The 22,519-nt window shown below is 55.4% G+C and overlaps 5 protein-coding genes across 5 annotated transcripts in view; 2 read left to right on the top strand and 3 right to left on the bottom strand.

The window, feature by feature from the left end:
* Positions 1–1,460, bottom strand: part of PTSG_04134 (uncharacterized protein) — a gene marked incomplete at its 3' end in the record, with an annotated part of 33,658 nt that extends 32,198 nt beyond the window's left edge. Inside the window, exons 1-2 of the mRNA XM_004994972.1 lie at positions 966–1,460; positions 101–685 (exon numbers count right to left, since the gene is read on the bottom strand). Coding sequence (XP_004995029.1) covers positions 101–685; positions 966–1,059 — 679 coding nt within the window. The 5' untranslated portion in view covers positions 1,060–1,460. The remainder of the gene's footprint in view (positions 1–100; positions 686–965) is intronic.
* A 310-nt stretch (positions 1,461–1,770) lies between these two features.
* PTSG_04133 (uncharacterized protein) lies at positions 1,771–5,823 on the bottom strand. The gene is made up of 12 exons (XM_004994971.1): positions 5,715–5,823; positions 5,374–5,519; positions 5,037–5,127; positions 4,760–4,873; positions 4,439–4,528; positions 4,128–4,226; positions 3,766–3,853; positions 3,454–3,524; positions 3,089–3,130; positions 2,705–2,849; positions 2,375–2,464; positions 1,771–2,058 (listed from the first exon to the last, which is right to left on the bottom strand). The coding sequence occupies exons 1-12, from the start codon at positions 5,802–5,804 to the stop codon at positions 1,853–1,855; spliced, it is 1,272 nt and encodes a 423-aa protein (XP_004995028.1). The 5' UTR covers positions 5,805–5,823; the 3' UTR covers positions 1,771–1,852.
* Positions 5,824–5,839: 16 nt separating this feature from the next.
* PTSG_04132 (uncharacterized protein) lies at positions 5,840–9,232 on the top strand. Its single transcript, XM_004994970.1, has 8 exons — positions 5,840–5,974; positions 6,186–6,259; positions 6,541–6,672; positions 6,871–6,955; positions 7,615–7,720; positions 7,945–8,066; positions 8,325–8,744; positions 8,935–9,232. The coding sequence occupies exons 1-8, from the start codon at positions 5,950–5,952 to the stop codon at positions 8,985–8,987; spliced, it is 1,017 nt and encodes a 338-aa protein (XP_004995027.1). The 5' UTR covers positions 5,840–5,949; the 3' UTR covers positions 8,988–9,232.
* Positions 9,172–13,372, bottom strand: PTSG_04131 (succinyl-CoA ligase subunit alpha). The gene is made up of 12 exons (XM_004994969.1): positions 13,207–13,372; positions 12,787–12,893; positions 12,368–12,484; positions 12,062–12,193; positions 11,630–11,684; positions 11,315–11,398; positions 11,072–11,155; positions 10,757–10,834; positions 10,478–10,551; positions 10,084–10,200; positions 9,792–9,863; positions 9,172–9,598 (listed from the first exon to the last, which is right to left on the bottom strand). The coding sequence occupies exons 1-12, from the start codon at positions 13,232–13,234 to the stop codon at positions 9,578–9,580; spliced, it is 969 nt and encodes a 322-aa protein (XP_004995026.1). The 5' UTR covers positions 13,235–13,372; the 3' UTR covers positions 9,172–9,577.
* A 253-nt stretch (positions 13,373–13,625) lies between these two features.
* PTSG_04130 (multidrug resistance-associated protein 3) lies at positions 13,626–22,400 on the top strand. The gene is made up of 15 exons (XM_004994968.1): positions 13,626–14,009; positions 14,292–14,603; positions 14,908–15,039; positions 15,256–15,481; positions 15,734–15,843; positions 15,996–16,112; positions 16,313–16,546; positions 16,786–17,010; positions 17,164–17,232; positions 17,526–20,384; positions 20,599–20,700; positions 20,986–21,196; positions 21,444–21,511; positions 21,735–21,868; positions 22,129–22,400. The coding sequence occupies exons 1-15, from the start codon at positions 13,971–13,973 to the stop codon at positions 22,316–22,318; spliced, it is 5,028 nt and encodes a 1,675-aa protein (XP_004995025.1). The 5' UTR covers positions 13,626–13,970; the 3' UTR covers positions 22,319–22,400.
* Positions 22,401–22,519: the final 119 nt, after the last annotated feature.

Genomic DNA, 22,519 nt, shown 5'->3' with positions numbered 1-22,519 from the left:
GTGTGTGTGTGTGTGTGTGTGTGTGTCTGGCAGTGCTTCTGGCATCACCACCGTTGCCACCATCCTCCCGCCGCCTTGGTTTCGCACACACGACATTTACCTGGCGTGAATGTGATGAGCTGCACTGCGGGGCCCTGGATTGGTGCTGTGGCGATGACAAGGACTTGCACTGTCTCTGACACGGTCGTGACAATGGGTACGTCCCTTTCCCCGTTGGAGATTACTACGGAGGAGGGCATGCTCAATGAGGAGGCGTTGCTCCGAAGCGTGACGGTGAATGGATCTGCCACAAGGTTTCCGAGGTAGTCGATGCCTTGCAGGTGCAGTTGTTGCGTGGTGTTGACGATGGCGGTATCCGGGAGAGGCGACACAATGATGGTGTCAAGCGGCGCTGGGAGCCACGTCAGCTCCAGCGTCGCGGTGTTCATGTCGAGGCCCGTACCGAAATCATCTCGCGCAAATACAGTGACGGTGCTCGAGGACAGCGTGCGCAGCAGCACTGTGGCCTGCCCAACTTGCAGCTGAACCGTCTGCGCCGTCGTGACATCGCCTGTGTCGTCGATGACGATGCTGCCGAAGAAGGTCCTGTCTCGATCGCCATTTGCATCGGCCGCAGTCACCGTGACGAGGATGTCCTCGCCTACTTCCGCCTCGTTGGAGATGGTGGTCAGAAGAATCGACGTGGCTGTGCACATGAAGGGAGGAGAAGGGAATGTGAAAAGTAAATGAGGGTTTGGCGATGGTGGTGCGTGCGTGTGTGTGTGTGTGTGTGGCATGTGGTGTGCATGTGCGTGTGCGTGTGCGTGTGCGTGCTTTGTGCGTGCTTTGTGCGTGCGTGCGTGCGTGCGTGCTTGTGTGCACATGCTTTTCTGTGCGCGCCTGTGTGTGGGTGCATGTCTGTGCGTGTGTTTGCGTGCAAAAGACACATGTGCATGGCGACAACTGAGCGAGCACAGAAATCACACCTGCTGCCGCATGGCTGGAGTGAGCAGCCAACGTCAACGTGAGGGATAACAGCAGAGTGTACGCTGCGAAGGCGCGCATGTGCATGTGCGCCATGCTCTTAAAGGAACTGCAATGCTGGAGGAAGAACGGTGGAGTTGGGTTGGCGGGTGGCGGCAAGAGATATGATGCCGTGCTTCCTTCGCACGAGCACAAGGTTCTTTTGTTGGGCGTGAAGCGCTGGGCTTGCACGCAGCGTGAACTCCTTTTCGGCCTTTCGTGCACTCTTGCTTCTTGACAATGTGTTGCAGTGTGTCAGGTTCAGCTTCAGTTGAAGAGGAGAGGGTCAGAATAGAATGTGTGATGCGAGGGGGAAGTACAGTGGCGGTGCTTGCTGCCAACGGTCCAGACACCAACAAGCCAGCGACAGGGAAGATGACTTGTTTGACCACACAACACAACAAACACACAACAACGACTAGCCAACCAAACAAGGGTGCTGCAGGGGTGAAAGCGTCGGGAAGTGTGATGAAAACTTGCGTGGACATTCCCACAAGAATTTGCGTCTATGACATGTCAAACTTGTTTTTTGCCTGCGGACGACCGGATGCTGTGTGTGTGTGTGTGTGTGTGTGTGTGTGTGTGTGTGTGTGTGTGTGTGTGTGCGCGCGCGCATGTGTGTGTGTGTGTATGTATGTGTGTGTGTGTGTGTGTTGATGGGGTAGCAAAACAATGATGCTCGACCACAACTGCGTGTAGTCGCAGACGTGCTGTAGGCCTGAATTTGTGCCACGAAAGCTGCAAGGAGGATGGTGGCTGGGCTGCACACCGGCTAAAACGGGTTTAATAGCAAGAGTACAAGCAACATCCATCAGGCGACGACGATTGTACTATGGTCATCAAGTTGCGGTTAGGACGTGTCAGAGAATGATGTTTCGTGCAAGAGAAACACGGTGGATGGAAGACGGTCGGGTGCTGGGGCCAGCAGCTTGATCGAATCGCGCTCCTCGTTGTAGCTTTCAATGACGACAAACCCACACAATGCACTGTACTTGATCTGATCAGAGTTTGCCGTCATCTCGCATCCCACCACAGAAACCACGTGCCGAAGCAGGTCTGCACAAATCAAAGGACCATGTGTTGAGTATTTTGTGTGTGTGTGTGTGTGTGTGCGTGCGTGTGTGCGTGCGTGCGTGCGTGTGTGTGCGTGCGTGTGTGCGTGCGTGCGTGTGTGTATGTGTGTGTGTGTGCGTGCGTGTGAGTGCGAATGAGACGTGGTGGAGCCAAGGCGGCAACGTGAAACAGAAGAAGCGCCCGCAACAGTAGCCCACCCCTTGTCGACAAGCAATACATACGCCCAGTATCTATTGCATACACACACGCACAATGACAGACAGGCCAACAAACAAAACCACACGCGTGGCAAACGTACCGACGGAGAACTTGAGGATGGGCTCAAGCTCGAGTTCGTGTTCGGTGCGCTTGGCGCCAATCGGCAAACAATCCAGTGGCACCTCCGGTGCTGCAGGGCGAATAACGCACATGGGCAGCAAACCCAGGGCAAGCGCAGCACAGACAGCATAGTCAGTGCTGTTTCAGCAGAGTCATGGCAGCGTGCAACCCATGGTAGCACAACACCATTTACATCACAAACACACAAGTACACAAGCACACACACACACACACACACACACACACACACACACACAAACAGATACACAGACAGCACACGCACAAACACACACCAAGAGTCAGAACGCACCGCCAACTTTGAAGAGGCGCAGTCTTGAAAAGGGGATGGAGACTGAGTGGGGCATAAACGGGTTATGGTGGGGGACGCCATAGAAGTACTGGCGAATGCGCTCCTGTGTTCGCCGCAGCTTGGCCTCTGTTTCCAGTGGGATTACCTGTGGGTGTCCGACGCGCGAGTTGCAGCCATTTTGATACAGTTAGAGCGTGCTTGCAGAGCAACGTGGTTGCGTCCATGACCAAAACACATCCATTGTCACACACACAGACGCACGCGCACACAGACGCACGCACACAGAGATACACACATAGAGACACAGACACACACAGGCACGCGCGAGACGAGATAAGCAAGAATGACACGTGGGTGCTGCTCCACGCCGGGACTGAAACTTACACCACCAGACTTGGGAATTTTGAGAATCTTTACCCCGTCCACCTTCATTGAGAACCGTACACATGTGTGCAATTAGCGCCATCAAAACAAGACAAAAAAAAAAAAAAAAGACACGCTTTGCGAAAAGACGTTTGTCACTTGTCACCCAAACACCCACGCCCACGCCCACACCCACGCCCACACAGGACACCGGAGACAGATACACGAATGTGCAGGCACACGCACGCGTACCGCGACACAAACAACCAAACAACCAAACAAAGCAAAGCACACAAACAAACAAACGAACAAACAAAGCAAAGCACACAAACAACCAACCAACCAAACAAACAACCAAAGCAAAGCACACAAAGCAACGCACACACCTTGGAAGCGGTAAGCTTGCGCTTGAGTTCGTTCACGAGGCGTTCTTGGTCCAGGACGCAAATCACATCACCTGAAGGCAGAGCGAGGCAAGAGAAGGGAAGAGACAAAGTAGGGAAGGCGGCAATCACAACGATAACCATACCGTGAAATGGGTTGAGTTCCAGGCGAAGCAACTCACAACAAATCACCACGAACAAACGCTGCAAGCTGACAGCATACTCGGGCAGTGCCACCCACACCCTGACGCGCTCGCCATGACAATGATGACAACAGCAATATGACAAGACAGCAGCAACATGTACTGGACCCACAATTGAAAGCGGCCTGAATCTGAAGAAGCGTATCGGAAGGGCACGTGGGGCAGTTGACAACGACCCCAGATGCCCGCGCCTTGTCATCCTAGCACGAAAGGCATAAGGGAGGAGGCAAGATAAATGCCAGTCATGGCGACAGCGTGAGCGAGAGCGAGAGAGATGCTGCCCGAGCACTTCTTGATATCAATCAAGGCCTTGCACACACACACACACACACACACACACACACACACACACACACACACACAAACGACCGCCAGTCAGCAGCAGGCAAGCTGCCGCCGCTACAGGCCAGCAAAGCAGCGGCTCAGTGACTCAGCAAGCGCACTCAAGAGCACGCGTGCAGCCGACGAACGCACCTCGCTGAGTTTGGCCTGCACGGTCTTGCCAAGGCGCTCCACCGCTTTCGCATAGAACTTTGAATTCCCCTTGACGGTGGTGTGGCCAAAGTGGAAAAACTGCAGCACGCCACCATGTGTGGTTGTGTGCATGGAAAAGAACAACACACATGTCAGGCATATGCAAGAGTGATGCTCACAAAGGACGGAAACAGAGGAGAAATCTCAATAGGTAAGCAAGCAGACAGGCGGACAAGGGAGAGAGGGGTTGGAGACCACAGAGAGTCCAAGCACACACACACACACACACCCACACCCACACACACACGTACCACTGGTGTTGCATCAACAAAGCCCGATATGGCGTCGGCTGGTTGCGTGACAGGCGCAGCGGCAACACAGCACGGCATGCCAAAGAAATTCTGACATTCACACACACACATACATACATAGACAGAGAGATTCATGAATGTCCGAACATGGGCATGGCGGTACGGATGAGCAGGCTTGATGCGCGGGTACGATTAACAAAAACGGGAGACAGCCAACAACGGTCCAGGAGGAGAGAAGAGCACCACGGCAGTTGCAACCACCCACAACAGCAAATACAGCCACAGTGACGACACGCTGCTCAAACCACAACGGGCACGTACATCATTTGGATCAACATCGACGAGGATGGGCGTGCGGTACATGCGACAGGCGTAGTTGGCAAGAATCCTACAGCAGCTCGACTTGCCGGAAAAGTCTGGACCCACAACCATGATCTGTGCCCACAGCCAAGTACAAAGCAGTGTGTGTGTGTGTGTGTGTGTGTGTGTGTGTGTGTGTGTGCGTGAGATTGGAGTACCACACACGAAACACAAACTACAATGCTGAGCTGACATGTAGGATTGGTGCACGGGTCTGGATCCGAGAGTTGTTGCATACCCTTGGGCCCTGGCCGTTGGAATCATGCGCTTTTTGTCTCTGGTTCTCCAAAGCCGCGTGCAGGTTCAGCATCTGCCGCATGGGCGTTTCCCTGTGATGCGCAAGGCAGCAGCAAGGAATTCCAGTGAGACGCAGTGGCAGTTGAGAGACTCAAAAACAGCAGCATGATGGCAGAGTGGTTACAAGTCGGAACTTGCACGCACAACAAGGAGTCAGGAGAATAACTTAACAGCAAGGTTGAGCGTCAAGCAGGATCATGCAGCGGCGAACTATGCATGAAGCACCATCCCGTCCCCATTCGCTCGATCTTTCTGCACAGCAGAACAACAGAACGTACTCTGCGACATAAGCTGCATCCGTGGTTGCGGTGTGTGCGATGGAGCAGCCGTGCCAAGTGAAGATGGGCTGACTTTCACTGCTCAATTTGTACTCCTTGCCTGCGACAAGCTCTGTGCCTAGCAGCTCGGCTTTGCCAAAGTTGACCTGCAGCAAGGCAATAAACCAAGACCACGGCAGAGCAGTGCAGATGTAAAGAGCAGTGCAGATGGAAAGAGCAGTGCAGATGTAAAGAGCAGTGCAGATGTAAAGAGCAGTGTAGATGTAAAGAGCAGTGCAAATGTAAAGAGCAGTACAGATGTAAAGAGCAGTGCAACCACACACACACACACACACACACACCTTGACGGAGACCGGCTGCTGTGGCTGAGCCTCCACTCGCAGCTCCTGCCCTTTGCTCAGCGTCTCTGTCGTTCGCGTTTGTTCTTCCATCTCCGTTGCTGGCTTTGCGGAAATTTTGATAATGATTTGCAGCAATCGCCAACAATCACCAAATCGAATCGTCTGACACAGCAACACAACCAACCAAGACGACGAAGCAAGCCCTCATCCCCTCATCCATCCATCCGCCAAAGTCATGGCGTTTGCACATCGCTCCCCGAGTGAGTGAAGAACCTCCCGCAGCGTCCGTCCTGGCTACGAAGGCCAAACACATCACACACACACACACACATCACACACACACGCAAATACAGGCATGTGTGATCCATTGCAAGCGTTGATCCATTCCTTAATGGTCGAGAGTTCTGATGTTGTTGTTGTGGTGTTGTTGTGGTGTTGTTGTGGTGCTGTTGTTTGCGTTTGGAACCTCAGGCACGAAGCGCATCCTGCGCGAAGTGAAGGAACTGGCAAAGCCCACCTATGACTACGTTGCGTACCCCCTTGAGGTAGTCAGCCTGTCAACTCTGCATGGTTTTGGGTGCTGGCGTGCTGTGTTGTTGTTGTTGTGCTGCGGCTACGTAATGTTGTGTTGTGGTGTTGTCGTTGTGTTGTCGTGTCGTGATTGCGTTGTTGTTGGGTCGGGTCCTCTGTCCAGCTTCGGCAGTCCACGCGTCCACACTTTGCTTTGATCCTCTTGTCTTCTTCATGTCGACATCTTGACGTCTGATGCTGCTCACCCTCTGTCTTTACTTGTGCGGCACACCCCCTCGTTTTCCCTCGCTTCAAGGACAACTTGTTTGAGTGGCACTTCACGATTCGCGGTCCAGAGGGCACCGAATTTGAAGGAGGCATCTACCATGGCGTGATTCGTCTACCACCAGAGTATCCACTCAAGCCTCCGGCCATCCTCTTTCTCACAGTGAGTACCTGTGCAGGCAAATGCATGGGCATCACACCAGAGACGGGTGCGGGTGATGTCTTGGGCGAGCGAGGCAGACCACCGACAGGTCTGCAGCTCACACAAGGTGCTCTGGCGTCTTCTTTCACGAGCGCTCACCTGCCGTGGCGGATGTATTTTCTTGCATGCTTGCGTTTGGGCTCTCGTGTCGACGTACAGCCAAATGGCAGATTCAAGGTCAATGATCGGGTGTGCTTGAGCATCTCAGACTACCATCCAGAAACATGGCAGCCAGCGTGGACAAGTGAGTCGCGTGAGTGTATGTGTACGTGTGTACGTCAGTTCGTTTGTGTGTTTGTGTGTTTGTGCGTTTGTGTTTTTGTGTGTTTGTGTGTTTGTGTTTATGGATGTTCACGTGTTCACGTGTATGAGTGAATGTGCGTGTGTGTGTGTGTGTGCTGCACACGTTTCTGTTCCTCTCTTTCTCTCTCTGCGACTGGGTATGCACGCGTGCTTCTGTTTTTCTTCTAATTCTTAGTGTGGGGGCAGCTCACTCATATTATGCAGTGGTGGGCGTTGAACCCCAACCGCGAATCTGATGTTGCGAAAAGTGCTCTGCCTCGTCTGAACTGTGGGTCGTATGTGTGTTGGTGGTCATGTTCAAGTCAGCACTCACACGACCACGGTTCGCCAACCTTGCCATCTTGCCCTCTCAACGGTCATGCCCGCCACTCCTTGCCTCCTCCTCCTCCTCCTCCTCCTCCTCCTCCTCCTCCTCCTCCTCCTCCTCCTCCTCCTCCTCCTCCTCCTCCTCCTCCTCCTCCTCCTCCTCCTCCTCCTCCTCCTCCTCCTCCTCCTCCTCCTCCTCCTCCTCCTCCTCCTCCTCCTCCTCCTCCTCCTCCTCCTCCTCCTCCTCCCTCGTTCTCTCTCTTTCTTTCTGTCTTTGTGATTCCCCTCTGCTAGTCCGGACAGTGTTGGTGGCGCTGATTGCTTTCCTGCCGACGCCAGGTCGTGGCGCTGTTGGCTCCATCGACTGCGCGCCCGCGGAGCGACGAAAGCTTGCGCGACAGTGCGTTTGGATTCCGCTCTTGTTACTTGTGTTTGTGTTTGTTGCGTTTTTGTTTGCTGGCTTGCGTTGTTATTGTTTGTTTAGTTGCTTGTTTTGCTTGCTTTTGACTTTTTCATTCATCTGTTTGTTGGGCATGCTTGTGTGTATTCGAGTCGCTGTTGCTCAAGACGACTGCTTTCAACGCTCATATGTGTGCGCTACCTCATTCGTCCACACCTCTGCAGGTCTGTCAAGTGGACGTGTTCAGAGTGCGGGCACACGCCCAGTCATGACTTGGAGCGGGAACGCAAACACAGGAGCGCCGATGATGAAGAAGCAAACCGCGTCGCTTCACAGCTCTTGGCAGGTTCGTGGTTGTGGCTTGGTCTGTTTGTCTGTTTATCTGTCCGTCTGCCTGTCTGTGTCTCTCTGTCTGTCTGGCTGTCTGCCTCTCACATGCATGCTTGATTGTAGTGGGAGCAAGGGTCATCCACAAACAGACGCGCAAGCGCGTGCCACATTGCGTCGTTAATGCTCGCTTTGATTTGCACACATGCATCCACACACGCTTACGCACACATGCACACATACACATGCACGTGCACATACACGGACACGCGCATAGCGGAAGCCAAGGAGGCAGATCAGAAGAAGAAAGAGGGCCGACAGGAAGGCGGAGAGAAGAGCAACCAAGAAGACACAGCAAGCACTACTCTGACGACTACAGCTGCAACAGCAGCAGCATCTGAGAGTCAGAGCGCAAGTGACAGCACACCGTCTTCCTCATCTTCAGCAGCTGCAGCCAGGTCACCGGCAACAACGTCGGCACGCAGACGAGCTGGGACTGGTGACGGCGGTGCTGAGCAGCAGCACACACAGGCAGCGGCCACAACAGAGGCATCAACACCAGAAACAGCAGCAGCAACAGCGCCGAGCAGCTCGCGTCGTAAAGGCGGGCAGCGGCGGAGTCGCACGTCATCGGCGCAGACGGCTGCACGGCCCTTGCCGCCACCAGACACGCGGTCCTACGATATCATCATCGCAGGTGCGGTCGCTGTTTGTTGAGTTTGCGTCAGCGCGCGCGCGTGTGTTCTTGTGTGTGTATGTGTGTTCCTCTGTGTGTGTATGTGTGCATGCTTGCTTGTGCATCTGGTTGAAGTCGCTTCATCCCGTTCGAATACACCCACCCCCACCCCACCCTTTTCTGCTGCTTGTGGTTGTTTGCTTGTTTGCAGGCATCCTGATTGCAATACTCGCCCTCCTCGCACAGCAGTGGCTGTCATCCTAGCTGAGCAGACACATGATGATTGATGCATGTGCGCACGCGCGTGTGCTCGTGTCAATTCTTGTTGTTACAACAATCTGTCAAGTCATTTGGGTGATGTGACAACAGCACGTCTTGTTTCTCCCCCACACCAGCCGGAAATTCGCCTGGCAGCACCAACACACACCCATCACACACACCCATCACATACACAATCTGAGGAGGGTTTATTGCACACGGACCGACAAACAGAAACACCCTACGGCAAGTACATTGGGGGGGGGGAGAGCGCGACACTGGGTGCTGCCGACACAATGAACTGGAAGGCATCACGATATCAACAGCACGTGATCAGCGGCGGCAATGGCAACAGACACAACAGGGACGACAAAGGGCAGTTGCGGCAAAGAAGGAAAGAAGGAAGATGATGGTGAAACGAAACAAAGTGACGCAAGACAAGCAAAGATGGAAGCAGCCAATGTTGGTCCAATACGCACAGGCAAGTGTGCAAATGGGATTGGGATTTTGGGGGTGGGGGTGTTGCAACGCTCTGCACCGTCAGGCTATGAATCTCTGACACCGGCACGGGGGGACAGCCCAAGTTGTTGGTTCGCTTACGCACGGTCCTCCATGGCCTGATCACAGCAATGGCAATGTGAGTTGACGACGGCAACAAGAAATGACAAACAAAGGGTCGATCTGGGTGGGTATTGGTACAACTGACGCGCCGCGCCCACCGACGCATCAAACGCGCGTGCGCCTCGGATAAACCACCACCCACCCTCCTCCTCTCTGCTCATCATCTCAGTAGCACAATTGATCACGCACCTGCTTCATGAGGGTGCCCATCTGGGCGGGGGACTTGGCAACAATGACACCAGCGTCCTCAAGCGCAGCAATCTGTCGGAAGAGGGAAAGGGAACGGTGAGATGAAGATGAGATGGGTGTCGCGTTGGTGGTGAGGTGGAGACAACGTTGACAGGCAGTGCACTCGCCAAAAACAACAGAAGCTAAGAAGGCTGATGCCCAACTCTACTCAAAGTTCTCAACACCCACAACCATCGCCACCATGACCACTGAAGAAATGACACGAAGCCTCCCGACAAGCACGTGTGCGCACCTTCTCTGCTGCGCCGCCCTTTCCGCCGGAGATGATGGCACCGGCGTGGCCCATGCGGCGGCCAGGGGGAGCAGTCAGGCCAGCAATGAACGACACAACAGGCTTGCGGTTGGGGCCCTGTTGGCGGCGGTCGAGGGAAGACAGTGTGTGTGTGTGTGTGTGTGTGTGTGTGTGTGTGTGTGTGTGTGTGTGTGTGTGTGTGTGTGTGTGTGTGGGTGGGGGGGGGGGTGGGATTGGTGAGAAACCCGTGCTGACAGAAAAAAAAAAGTTGTCCGTGCGACGCTGAAGCAGGATGATGAGAACACGCACACAACAAGAACAAGAACAAGAGCAAGAACAAGAGCAAGAACAAAGAAACCACCACCACAGCCACAACAACAATTTATGCACGGACCGAGTTGTTCTGCTTGAGGAACTCAGCAGCCTCCTCCTCAGCGGAGCCACCAATCTCGCCAATCATGATGATGCCTGAGAGGAGTTGGAGAAGCAGCAATAGCAATAGACGGCAGCCGATTGAGATCATGTGAGACATGACACGGTGAGTTGAGAGGGGGAAGAGGAAGAGGGAAGCAGAGGCGAAGACGAGGAAGAAGAAAGCAAGACCGCAAACATTCGCACATCCGCATGCGCAGACAAGTAACGACTGCAGCAACAGCAACACGCGACGACTAACCGTGCGTGTCTGGGTCCTTGAGGAAGACGTCGAGGCAGTCAATAAAGTCCGTGCCGTTGAAGGGATCGCCGCCAATGCCTGCACGATACAAATGTGGGAAGACGATACAGCCGCGAGCACGTGTGATGTCGTCAGTTCCAACAACGATGAGACCCACCAAGGAACACCCACGCCCACACCCACCCACACGCACGCACACACACCCGCACACACGCACACGCACACACGCACACCCACACGAACACACGCACACACGCACACGCACACACGCACACACACACCCACACACAAGAAGCGGGGTGAGGGCGCACTCACCGACGCAGAGGGACTGGCCGAGGCCAACGGTGGTGGTCTGGCCAACAGCCTCGTACGTGAGGGTGCCGGAGCGCGATACAACACCTAATGACGTCAAATACAAGTTGAGCAGGGCAGGGCGGTCAGGATCAAGAATGTGCCTCGGGTTGTCAGCATGCAGCAAAAGGCAAGCAACCAAGCACGAAACACACAATCGCAGGGAGAAGAAGGGCGCACACCGACGTCAAGCACAGGAGCACTCACCGATGTTGCCTGGGGTGTGAATGTGGCCGGGCATGATGCCAATCTTGCACTCGCCAGGCTTGATGATGCCGGGGCAGTTGGGGCCTAACCAAATGCGCAAACGCGTACAAGCCCACAAGTACACAAGTGCACAGAGACAAGTGCAGAAGTGCACAACAACACAAACAAACAGGCACACGCGCACAGGGAGAGTGGAGAGAAAGGTTGAGAAGAAAGCACGTTGGTGTGAGGTTCAAAGGTACCATAGCGTGCACGATGCGTGCGGAGAACAAGGTCAATTCTTCAAGCCCTTGGAAGGAATAACTGTTGACGCACCAACAAGACGAGACTTGTCCTGCTGGAGAAGGGCGTGCTTCACGCGAACCATATCCTGATTGGTGCACGCGCAGCCACAAGCAGTGAGGCGAGGGGATGTTCTCAATCAGTGGTTGGCCAGCGAGTGTGTGCTCACCTCTTCAAACCCACACGGGGGCGAGCAAGCAAACGAACAAGCCAACAAACGAACAAGCCAACAAACAAACAAACAAACAAGCAAGCAAACAAACAAGCAAGCAAGCAAGCAGGCAAGCACGCACGCACGCAAACAAACAAACAAACAAGCGAACAAGTAAACAAACAAACAAACAAGCGAACAAGTAAACAAACAAACAAACAAGCGAACAAGTCAACAAACAAACAAACAAGCGAACAAGTAAATAAACAAACAAACAAGCGAACAAGTAAATAAACAAACACACGCAAACCAACCTGTTGGGGAATGCCCTCTGTGATGCAGACAATGAGGGGAACCTCGGCCTCCATGGCCTCCAGGACGGCGGCTGCGGCGCCAGGGGGAGGGACGTAGACGACAGTCGCATCAGCGTTCGTCTCCCGCTTTGCCTGTGTGTTTAAGGCCGGAAGGTGAGTGGAAAAGAGTGGGTACGGAGTACAAGCAGGGGCAAAGATCAAGAACCATTAGCCTTCGCCTCACAGTGCACAAGGAAGAGCTGTACACTTTTGTTTTGTGTGCGTGTGAATGTGCCTGCGTGCAAGCGGTGGCTGTTCGGATGGTACCTCCTCAACGCTGCCAAAGACGGGAAGGCCAAGGTGCTCCTGGCCGGCCTTCTTTGGGGACACGCCGCCAACCATGCGTGTGCCGTACTCAATAGCGGCCTCGCTATGGAAGGTACCCTTCAGTCAGAGAAGAGAATCCACACAACACGGTGCGAGTGCGAGTGTGAGTGCGTGTGTGCGTGCTTGTGTGTGTTTGTGAGTGGTTGAACTAGATAACACAACTCGCACAGCATACACACAGCGTACACAACCCGCACAGCATACACACAGCGTACACAAACACACACACGCACACAGACACACACATGTACATAGCGTACACACACACACACACACACACACACACACACACAAAGCGCACGCACAAACACCCGTGAGCACATGGTGCGAGGGATGTCTCAGGGGTTGTGTGGCAGTACCTGACGGCCAGTGAAACCCTGGCAGATGACCTTGGTGTCCTTGTTGATCAGCAGGTTGGGGCGGGTGGCCGTGTACATGGTACGAGCGGCAAAGGCGGCGCGGGCCGCTGCCATCGAGTGAAGGCATGCAATGCGTGCGTGTAGTGTCGGTGTAGTGTCGGTGTAATGTCGGTGTAGTGTCGGTGTAGTGTCGGTGCGGTGTGGTGGGAGGGAGTTGTGTGAAGGGGTTGTTGGCCAAGCGCACAACGCACACACGCACACACACATACACGTGTACACACACACACACACACACGCACACACACGCACACACACATACACGCGCGCACACACACACACACACATACACGCGCGCACACACACACACATACACGCGCACACACACACACACCACCCATTCAAGTCCGCGCCTCACTGCACCTGTCCTCGAAGCAGCAAGCATCATCATGGCTGGCGATGTGGCTGTAGCTGTTGGTTGGTGTTGCTGGTTGGTGGTGGTAATGACGATTATGGGTATCTTTGCCAATATGTCGACACTGCGAGTTGTGCGCGCGTGCAGAAATGCAAAACTCTGTGCATGTCGCAATACTGGAAAAATGCCGGCTTCCCTCCATTTCCTGCACGGTAGCATTATATACGCATGGAATCATGGCTCATAAATCATATTCTACTTTTGCTCGTCATTCAACGTGTGCTTCTGTGCCGGACTCTGCGCGGTATCTCGTCATCCACTCACAACACCGACCGACCGAGCACGTTGTCTCGAACACGCCGTGTCTTCGCTGGTGCGTGAGCCGTTGTGACATGATGTTAACAAACTGTGCGTGTGGGTGACATGACGGCGACACTGTACAAAGCACAAAACACTCAAGACAACATCCCGCCCGTCAGGCGTCTCATGTCATCATTTCATTTATTGGTCTTCCTCCTTCCGCGTCATCAAGCAACTCAACTGTTACGGCAACATAGCTTACTCACATCACATCAATCACGCGTGCGAACGCTCAAACCACACACTACTCGCTCTACTTCTTATTGTTGCGTTCGACGCTGCTCGCCTGGCCGCGCTTGTTCTCAGACTCGCAAGCGTCGCTTTGGGAGGAGATTGTTGAGTGAGCTGCTGATTAGCTTGGCTGGCCGGCTCACACGCCGCCCCTCTCCTGCTTCGCATTCCCCACGTCACCATGAGTGTCATCGCCTTCTGCGGTGGCCGCGGCCTCTGGGTAAGCAGCATGCAGCTTGCAGCATGCAGCGCAGACGCGCGCTAGCTTTCTGTGTGTCGTGCTTGTCGTATCTGCATTTGTGACAAGCCTGCTGATCACATGCAGTGCCTGTGCACGCACCGTCAGGCTGTTGCCGAGCTTCTTGTCTTGCACACACATGCGTTCACCAACACGCTGGAACCCCCTGTCCCCTTGTTTGTCTCTGTCTCTGTCTCTGTCTCTGTCTCTCTTTGTCTCTGTCTGTCTTCCACTCATGAAACACGCACCTCACCACCGTTGCAGGGCCCTTCTGCCTCGAAAGAGGACCATCGGCTCGACCCAAATTGGGACGAGAGCCTGGATTTTAGTACCTGCTTTGAAGACACAATCCTGACGGCCATTCCCACCATATACCTGTTGGTGGTGGGCGGTCTGCGCCTGTATGTGCTGCTCAAGCGGCGCTCGTTGCCTGCGCCAAGCACCACACTCCATACCCTGCGCCTCTTCTCCGGGTTTCTTCTCTTCCTCGCCATGCTTGGCGAGATGTGCGTCGCGCTCTACGACCAAACTTACGACTTTCGCATCGTCTCGCCAGCCGTTCAGGCCCTCGGCTACGTAAGCCCTCAGCACCAGTGAGAACCCGTTGCGCGTGGTTGCGTGATTGCGTGGTTGCACCTATCTTACGTTTCACAGCGACTTTGACAGAATGCACTGCTGCTGCACACACACACACACACACACACACGCACGCACACACACACACACACACACACACACACACACACACACACACACACACACACACACACACACGCACAATAGCCACGTGCACTATGCGGCCAAAGTGATTTGTGTGTAGCTCACAAACGCGCTTTGCTCCTTGCTTGTCACTGCATTGCGCCTGCCTGCACGAGTTCAGGTCTTTGCCATGGTCTTGCTTGTGTTTGAGCGGAAGAAGAACGTCCTCTCATCTGGCGTCCTCGCCTTCTTCTGGCTCCTCGTGCTCATCGTTGATGCCGTGCGCATGCGCACCATCATCCTCCAAGGCCATGTATGGACATGTGTGTATGAGTGTTGATGTGCTGGTGACCTGCCGCACTGGGCATCACGATCCTAGCACGCGCCGTGCCCGTCTTTCGACTACCTCCCGCATTTGCTTTCCTTCTTCTCATCCGTTTCACAAATACACTTACCCTCGCTGACACACACTCTTTCTCTCCGTCCATCTCACCCCCCCCCACACACACACACTGGTCTTGAATTGCAGCATGGGCACCTGACGTATTGGTTGCTCGGCTTCTTTGGGCCGCGCGTGTTCTTCGACATTGTCTCGTTCTTCCTTGCTGCAATGAAAGACGAGCCCTCGCCAGCGGCGCAGACGACCGACGCCAACCCGTGCCCGGAGCAGTTTGCCACCCTCTGGTCCATCATCTCCTTCTGGTGGATGACCCCGATGATGTTCAAGGGCTACAGGCAGCCCCTCATCGAGACAGGTGAATGCGCAGGAGGAGAGAGAGAGAGCGTGCGTGTGTCTGTGTCTGTGTGTCTGTGTCTGTGTGTCTGTGTCTGTGTGTCTGTGTGCGTGTGTGTGTCTGTGTCTGGGTGCGTGTGTGCGTCTGTGTGAGTATGCGTCTGTGTGAGTATGCGTGTGCGTGTGTGCATTGGTTCATGCTTCGCGCGCTTCCTTGCCCGCCCCGTTTCTTCACCGTCTTTCATGTGCTGTGGCTGTGTGTGATGGCGTCTAGACCTGTGGAATCTGATGCCCACAGATCAGGCGGGCTACTTGTCCTCCAGCTTCAAGAACGCCTTTGCCAAGCAAGTTCGCAAAGGAAAGGACAAGGCGTCCCTCATCATCGTACGTCTGCCTTTGCGTTGTCGCTGCTGCTGTTGCTGCTGATGCTGTCGTTGCCATGTCGTCTACATGACAGTACACTGAGCTCACTCAATCACACACACACACACACACACACACACACACAAACGAACACACACACACACACTTCACAGGCGATGACGCAAGCGTTTGGCGGGACATTTTTCATGGCGGCGCTGTTCAAGGCCATCCAGGATGTTCTCGCGTTTGTGCAGCCCCAGCTCCTCAAGTACCTCATCTCCTTTGTCACTGTACGTGCTTTGACATTGCTGTGTGCAAGTACATGCCATGTGATGGTATGAACAGGGTGTGTCTGGCGCATGCCCTTCAGTCGTTGTGAGCGTACCGCGAGCCGTCATGTGCACACGATCACGTGCAGTCAAGCACCAAAGCAGCACGCCATGCACTTACTCATGAGCGATCTTACACGACACCTTTCATCTCGCCACAGGACGACGACGCCCCCGGGTGGCACGGCTACGCGCTGGCTGTCGGCCTCTTTGCGTCTGCAATTATTCAGTCCATCTCCTTGCACCAATACTTCCATCGCGTGATGAAGACGGGCATGCGTCTCCGCTCATCCGTCGTCACAGCCGTCTACTCAAAGGCCCTCGTTCTGAGCAACACGGCCCGTCAATCCACCACCTCTGGTGAGATTGTGAATCTCATGTCCGTCGACGCTCAGGTTGGTTGCACACACACACATACACACACAGCCACACACAATGGCTAGCTTCCCAAATGCAACCAACACGTGTTGCCCTCGGCTCAAGATCCACGTGCATTGACTCACCCATGAACATGATCATCACTACCGTTTGCTGACCCTCATCCCCCTCTCTCTGTCTCTCTCTCTCTCCCTCCCTCCCTCCCCCCTCTCTCTTTCTCTTTCTCTCTCTCTCTCTTATTTCTTTGTTCTTGCAGCGCTTGATGGACTTGATGACGTATGTCCACATGGTGTGGTCAGCGCCCCTGCAGATCTCCCTTGCGCTGTACTTTCTGTGGCAGCTGATGGGCGCAGCGACGCTGGCGGGCCTGGGCGTGATGATCCTCATGATCCCGCTCAACGGCTACATTGCCAAGAAGGGCCGTGATTACCAGAAGAAGCAGATGAAGCAGAAGGATGAGCGCATCAAGCTCATGAACGAGGTGTGCTGCGTGTGTGTGTGTGTGTGCGTGTGAGTGTCTTTGTGGTGTATTTTTTTTTGTGTGTGTGTGCTGCGTTCACCTCCTTTTTTAATTCATCATTTTGCACGCACACGCGGCATACACTCGTTGCTGTTGTATTGCTTGTGGTGGCAGATCCTCAACGGAATCAAAGTGCTCAAGCTGTATGCTTGGGAGAGCGCATTTGGTGGCTTCGTCAAGGAGGTGCGTGTCAGGCGGCTCTTTGTTTGCGCGGCACTTGGTGCTGGCGACGGTGTCGCGGACGTTCCCCTGTTCATGTACCACTGTCTGTTTCTCACCTGTCCTCGTTTCGCACGCGCGTGACTTTCCTCACCCCCACCCACACTCATTCACACACACACACACACTGACTCTCTCACTCACACTCACTCACACTCACTCACACTCACTCACACTTACTCACTCACACTCACTCACACTCGAACTCACTCTCACTCACTCTCGCCCTCGCCCCAACACACACGCACGCGACATAGATCCGGACCAGCGAGCTGGAAGTGCTGAAGAAGTCCATGTACCTCGGCGCGCTGGGCATGTTCTCGTGGTCCTCTGCGCCCTTCTTCGTGTCGCTCGTCACGTTCCTCACCTTCACACTCACGGGCCACACGCTGACGGCGCAAAAGGCGTTTGTTGCGCTTGCGCTGTTCAACCTGCTGCGCTTCCCCCTGGCCATGCTGCCCATGATGGTGTCTGCTCTGGTCGAGGCGAGCGTCAGTCTCAAGCGCATCCGCACCTTCCTTCTGCACGAGGAGAAGGACCCCAACAACGTCGTCCGCGACCCGGCCGCCCTGCACAACTCGCCCTTCATCGACCCCAAGGGCCAGGTGCTGCCGGCGTTTTACGTGGACCGCGGCACCTTTGCCTGGAAGGACCACACCCCCGTCCTCAAGAACATCTCCTTCCAGGTGGACCCGCGCACGTGCACGGCCGTTGTTGGCCGCGTGGGCTCGGGCAAGTCGAGCCTCGTCTCTGCGCTGCACGGCGACATGGTGCGCCTGTCTGGCACCGTCGTACTCCCGGGCACCGTGGCGTACGTGCCGCAGCAGGCGTGGATCCGCAACGCCACGCTCCGTGACAACATCCTCTTTGGCAAGCCGTTTGACGAGCAGAAGTACGCGCGCGTCGTCCGCGCGTGTGCGCTGGAGGAGGACTTCGCGCAGCTGCCCGGCGGCGACCAAACGGAGATTGGCGAGAAGGGCATCAACCTCTCTGGCGGACAGAAGCAGCGGGTGAGCCTGGCCCGCGCCGTGTACCAGGACGCCGACGTGTACATCATGGACGACTGCCTCTCCGCCGTCGACTCGCACGTCGGCAAGCACATTTTCAAGCACGTGATTGGCCCCGAGGGCTGCCTTAACACCAAGGCGCGCCTGCTGGTCACGCACGCCCTGCACGTCCTGCCGCACTGCGACAACATCATCATGATGCGCGAGGGCAGCATCCTGGAGCAGGGCACGTACACGCAGCTCATGAACAAGGGCGACAACTTCACCCGCCTCATCGAGGACTTTAGCGCGGACGCGGACAGCGGTTCCGGAACCGGCGGCACGGCGTCGCCCACGGACGGGCCGTGCCAGTCCCAGCAGCAGAAGAGGCAGGGCGAGGACGAGGGCCACGCGCAGGCCACATCGTCGTCATCATCGCCGTCATCGTCGCCGTCATCGTCGCCCAAATCGTCCCCGCCCGGCTCATCACGCAAGCAGCGCACGCAGCGGGCAGAAGACAGGAATGAAGCAGAACGTGAGGAGGACGAGGAAGACGAGGAGCAGGAAGAGCAGGCGTCCACGCGTGGCGCCGGCAATGGCGACAGCAGCGGTGACAGCAGCGATGCCGGTGCGGATGAGCAGTGGCCAGACAAGAACGCCCTGCACAGGAGCCAGCAGCGTGGCGCGCCGAGCGTGCAGACGGACGAGACTGCCGGTGTCGCCGTTGTCGTGAAGCACGGGCGGCCCACGGCCACGTTCCACTCCATCAACGACGTTGAGTCGATTGACGAGCAGAAGGACAACGACGACGACGACGACGAGAAGGTGCCCCTGCTCGGTGGCGGACGCGGCGGCGATGGCGCGGCAACCAAAGCAGCGACCAAGGCCAAGGAGCTGATTTCAGACCTGAAGAGCAAAGTGGTTGGTGGCGGCAAGGGCGGCGGCGACAAGGGTGATGCGAAGAAGAACGCGCAGCAGCTGTCGCAGCTCATTGCGCAGGAGCAGGCGATGGAGGGCGGCGTGGAGTGGCAGGTGTACAAGAGCTACTTTGAGGCTGTCAGCTACACCATCATCATTTCGCTTGGCCTGCTGTACCTGTTCACGTACGGCTTCCAGGTGGGCACCAACTTTTGGCTGTCGTACTGGAGCTCCCAGGACGAGCGCCACCAGCACCACGCCAACTACACGGAGCCGCTCACCACGGGCGGGTTTCTCGGCGTGTACACGGGCCTTGGGCTGCTCAACTCGCTGGGCACGTACGCGGTGGCCATGCTGATGGCGATCGGGTCCATCCACGCGTCGCGCGTGTTCCACACCAACATGCTTGAGCGCGTGCTGCGTGCGCCCATGTCGTTCTTCGACACGACGCCGATGGGCCGCATCCTCAACCGCTTCTCCAAGGACATTTACGTGATCGACGAGACGATTCCGCGCTCGCTGCGCTCGTTCATGAGCACCTTCATGCAGGTGGTGAGCATCATCGTCGTCATCTCCATCTCCACCCCGATTTTCATGGCGGCCGTGCTGCCGCTGGGCGTGTTCTACTACTACATCCAGAAGTTTTACGTGCCCACCTCGCGCCAGCTGAAGCGGCTGGAGAGCGTGTCGCGCTCGCCCATCTATGCGCACTTTAGCGAGACGCTGGCGGGCGTGTCCTCCATCCGCGCGTACCAGCGCGAGGACGACTTTGTTCTGGAGAACGAGGGCAAGGTGGACACCAACCTGCAGGCGTACTACCCGTCGGTGTCGGCGAACCGGTGGTTGGCGCTCCGCCTGGAGTTTCTGGGCAACTGCATCATCTTCTTTGCTGCGCTGTTTGCGGTGGTGAAGCGGGGCACGGTGACGGGCGGCGTTGTTGGCCTGTCACTCAGCTACGCCATGTCCGTGACGCAGACACTCAACTGGATGGTGCGCATGTCGAGCCAGCTTGAGACAGACATTGTGGCCATTGAGCGCGTGGAGGAGTACTGCAACATCCCCGTGGAGCGGCCGCCCGTGATGCTGAAGCGGCCCGACAGCAACTGGCCCCAGGACGGTCGCGTGGTCTTCAGCAACTACAGCGTGCGCTACAGGGAGGGCCTTGAGCTCGTCATTCGCGGCATCTCCGCCGACATTCGCTCCGGAGAGAAGGTTTGTTTGTTTGTGTTGTGTTGCGTTGTTGTGTGTTTTTAAGGATTGTGTTGAGTTGTTCTGGTTTGTTTGTTTGTTTGTGTGTTTGTGTGTTTGTTTGTTTGTTTGTTTGTAATTGCTTGCACTGTCTCTCCATATGCGTGCACTCTCCACGTGCGTGTGCTCACCTCCGACCTTGTTGTTTTGCTGCTGCCCTTTTCTCAATCACGTGTAGATTGGCATCGTTGGTCGCACGGGCGCTGGCAAGTCGTCGCTGACGCTCGCCCTCTTCCGCATTCTCGAGGCCGCAGACGGCAGCATCACCATCGACGGACACGTGAGTGTGTGCGTGTGTGTGTGTTGTGTGCGTGTTGTGTCTTTGTGTGCGTGTGTGTGTGTGTGTTGTGTCTTTGTGTGCGTGTGTGTGTTGTGTGCGTGTTGTGTGTGTATGTGTGTGTGTCGGTCGCAAGGTGCCTCCCTCCTTTCCTCCCTCCCTCTCCGACCCGCTGCTTTTCATTACCCCCCCCCCCACCTCGCTTGCTTTTGTCTGCCCTCATCATGCTCACTCATGTCGTGTCGCTTGCTCGGTCGCTTGTTGGTGTATCGCCTTTGATTATTGCAGAACATTGCGAGTTTTGGACTGGACGACCTTCGATCACGACTGACGATCATGCCTCAAGACCCGGTCCTCTTCTCCGGCACTGTTCGCCGAAACCTGGATCCACTCTCCCTTTACACGGATGCGGAGCTGTGGAATGCGTTGGAGACGTGCCATCTCAAGGACGTCATCGCCAATCTGGAGGGCAAACTGGAGTTTGAGGTGGCCGAAGGAGGTGAGGTGTTCCCCATGCGTTTGGTACTGCGACGTACACGTGTGCTTTAGTGAGTGAGTGAGTGAGTGAGTGCGTGTGTGAGTGTGTGAGTGAGTGCGTGTGTGAGTGTGTGAGTGCGTATGTGTGTGTGTGATGCGCTGTGATTGGCTTGCTGTTTTTTTTTTTTTTCATTGCACTGTTTGCTTTTGTGTCTCTTCCACCCCACACTGACCCTGACCCTCTTTTTTGTGTTCCTTGTTCACATCAGGGGAGAACTTTTCCGTTGGCCAGCGTCAGCTCATCTGTCTTGCACGCGCCGTGCTCCGCAAGACCAAGGTTTGCCATGTGAATGATGCGAATATCTGTGTTTGTGTGTGGAAAGTGTGGACTGGCTTGTCTCTTCTTTTCATGAGCTCATGTCCGTTTTCTCTCTCTCTCTCTCTCTGTTTTGCATTCACACACACACACGCACACACATACACACGCACGCACACACATACGCACACACATACACACGCACGCACACACACACACACACATCACATCACATCACACGCAGGTGCTTGTGCTGGATGAGGCGACGGCAGCCGTGGATTTGGAGACGGACGAGCTGATTCAGAAGACAATCCGCACCGTCTTCAAGGACTGCACCATCCTCACCATTGCCCATCGTCTCAACACTATCCTCGACAGGTGCGTGCGTGCGTGCGTGCGTGCGTGCGTGCGTGCGTGCGTGTGCTTGTTTGTTTGAGGGCAGGGTCAATTGTATGTGGTTGTTTTCCTGCGCTATGTTGTGTTCGTTTCATGTGTTTCGTTCTTGCTTCCCTCCAAAGCCCTTACATCTCGCTGGTGCACCACGTGTCCTTGCTTTCACTCACACTGGTGACACTTTCCTCCAACCACCAAACTTGTGCTGCTTGTTTGTTTGCTTGCTTGCTTGTTCTGGTGTGCAGCGATCGTGTGATGGTGCTGGATGCCGGAAAAGTGGTTGAGTTTGACACGCCGCAAGCGCTGATGGACCGGTGCGACTCTGTGTTTTACGGCATGGCGCGCGCAGCAGGCATCACCTCCCTGCCCTCTTCAGCAACCACCAACACAACAGCGTCGCCCACAAACACAGACGCAGAAGGCGTGGGCGAGTGAGCAATGAGGGATGGGTGTGCCAGCAGAGAGGGCAGAGACGACGACTTCTTTAAATTCAACACCATAAACAGTAGATCAGATATATCGCGCGAGCAACGCAAACACACACACACAAACCCCAAAAACCACACACACACACACACACACACACACACACACACACACACACACACACACACACACACACACACACACACACAC

The sequence above is a fragment of the Salpingoeca rosetta genome (genome assembly GCF_000188695.1).
Source record: "Salpingoeca rosetta unplaced genomic scaffold supercont1.9, whole genome shotgun sequence".
Classification (NCBI taxonomy): Eukaryota; class Choanoflagellata; order Craspedida; family Salpingoecidae; genus Salpingoeca; species Salpingoeca rosetta.
Note: the sequence above shows the minus strand (reverse complement) of the source record. Positions and strands in the feature narration are given on the sequence as shown.

Bases quoted from the DNA above. Each gene is read 5' to 3' on its own strand.
- PTSG_04131 (XM_004994969.1), bottom strand. From the start codon at position 13,234: ATGATGATGCTTGCTGCTTCGAGGACAG. The intron at 10,552-10,756 runs GTTAGTCGTCGC...AACTCCTCTCAG, and splicing joins CAAGGACCCAGACACGCACG to GCATCATCATGATTGGCGAG. The intron at 9,864-10,083 runs GTGCGCACACGT...CTCTTCCGACAG, and splicing joins AGGGCGGCGCAGCAGAGAAG to ATTGCTGCGCTTGAGGACGC.
- PTSG_04130 (XM_004994968.1), top strand. From the start codon at position 13,971: ATGAGTGTCATCGCCTTCTGCGGTGGCCGCGGCCTCTGG. The intron at 17,233-17,525 runs GTGCGTGTCAGG...CACGCGACATAG, and splicing joins TTGGTGGCTTCGTCAAGGAG to ATCCGGACCAGCGAGCTGGA. The intron at 21,512-21,734 runs GTTTGCCATGTG...CATCACACGCAG, and splicing joins CCGTGCTCCGCAAGACCAAG to GTGCTTGTGCTGGATGAGGC.
- PTSG_04133 (XM_004994971.1), bottom strand. From the start codon at position 5,804: ATGGAAGAACAAACGCGAACGACAGAGACGCTGAGCAAAGGGCAGGAG. The intron at 4,529-4,759 runs GTACGTGCCCGT...TGTGAATGTCAG, and splicing joins TCGATGTTGATCCAAATGAT to AATTTCTTTGGCATGCCGTG. The intron at 3,854-4,127 runs GTGCGTTCGTCG...CTTTCGTGCTAG, and splicing joins TGCAGGCCAAACTCAGCGAG to GATGACAAGGCGCGGGCATC.
- PTSG_04132 (XM_004994970.1), top strand. From the start codon at position 5,950: ATGGCGTTTGCACATCGCTCCCCGA. The intron at 6,956-7,614 runs GTGAGTCGCGTG...CCCCTCTGCTAG, and splicing joins ATGGCAGCCAGCGTGGACAA to TCCGGACAGTGTTGGTGGCG. The intron at 8,067-8,324 runs GTTCGTGGTTGT...ACACGCGCATAG, and splicing joins CGCTTCACAGCTCTTGGCAG to CGGAAGCCAAGGAGGCAGAT.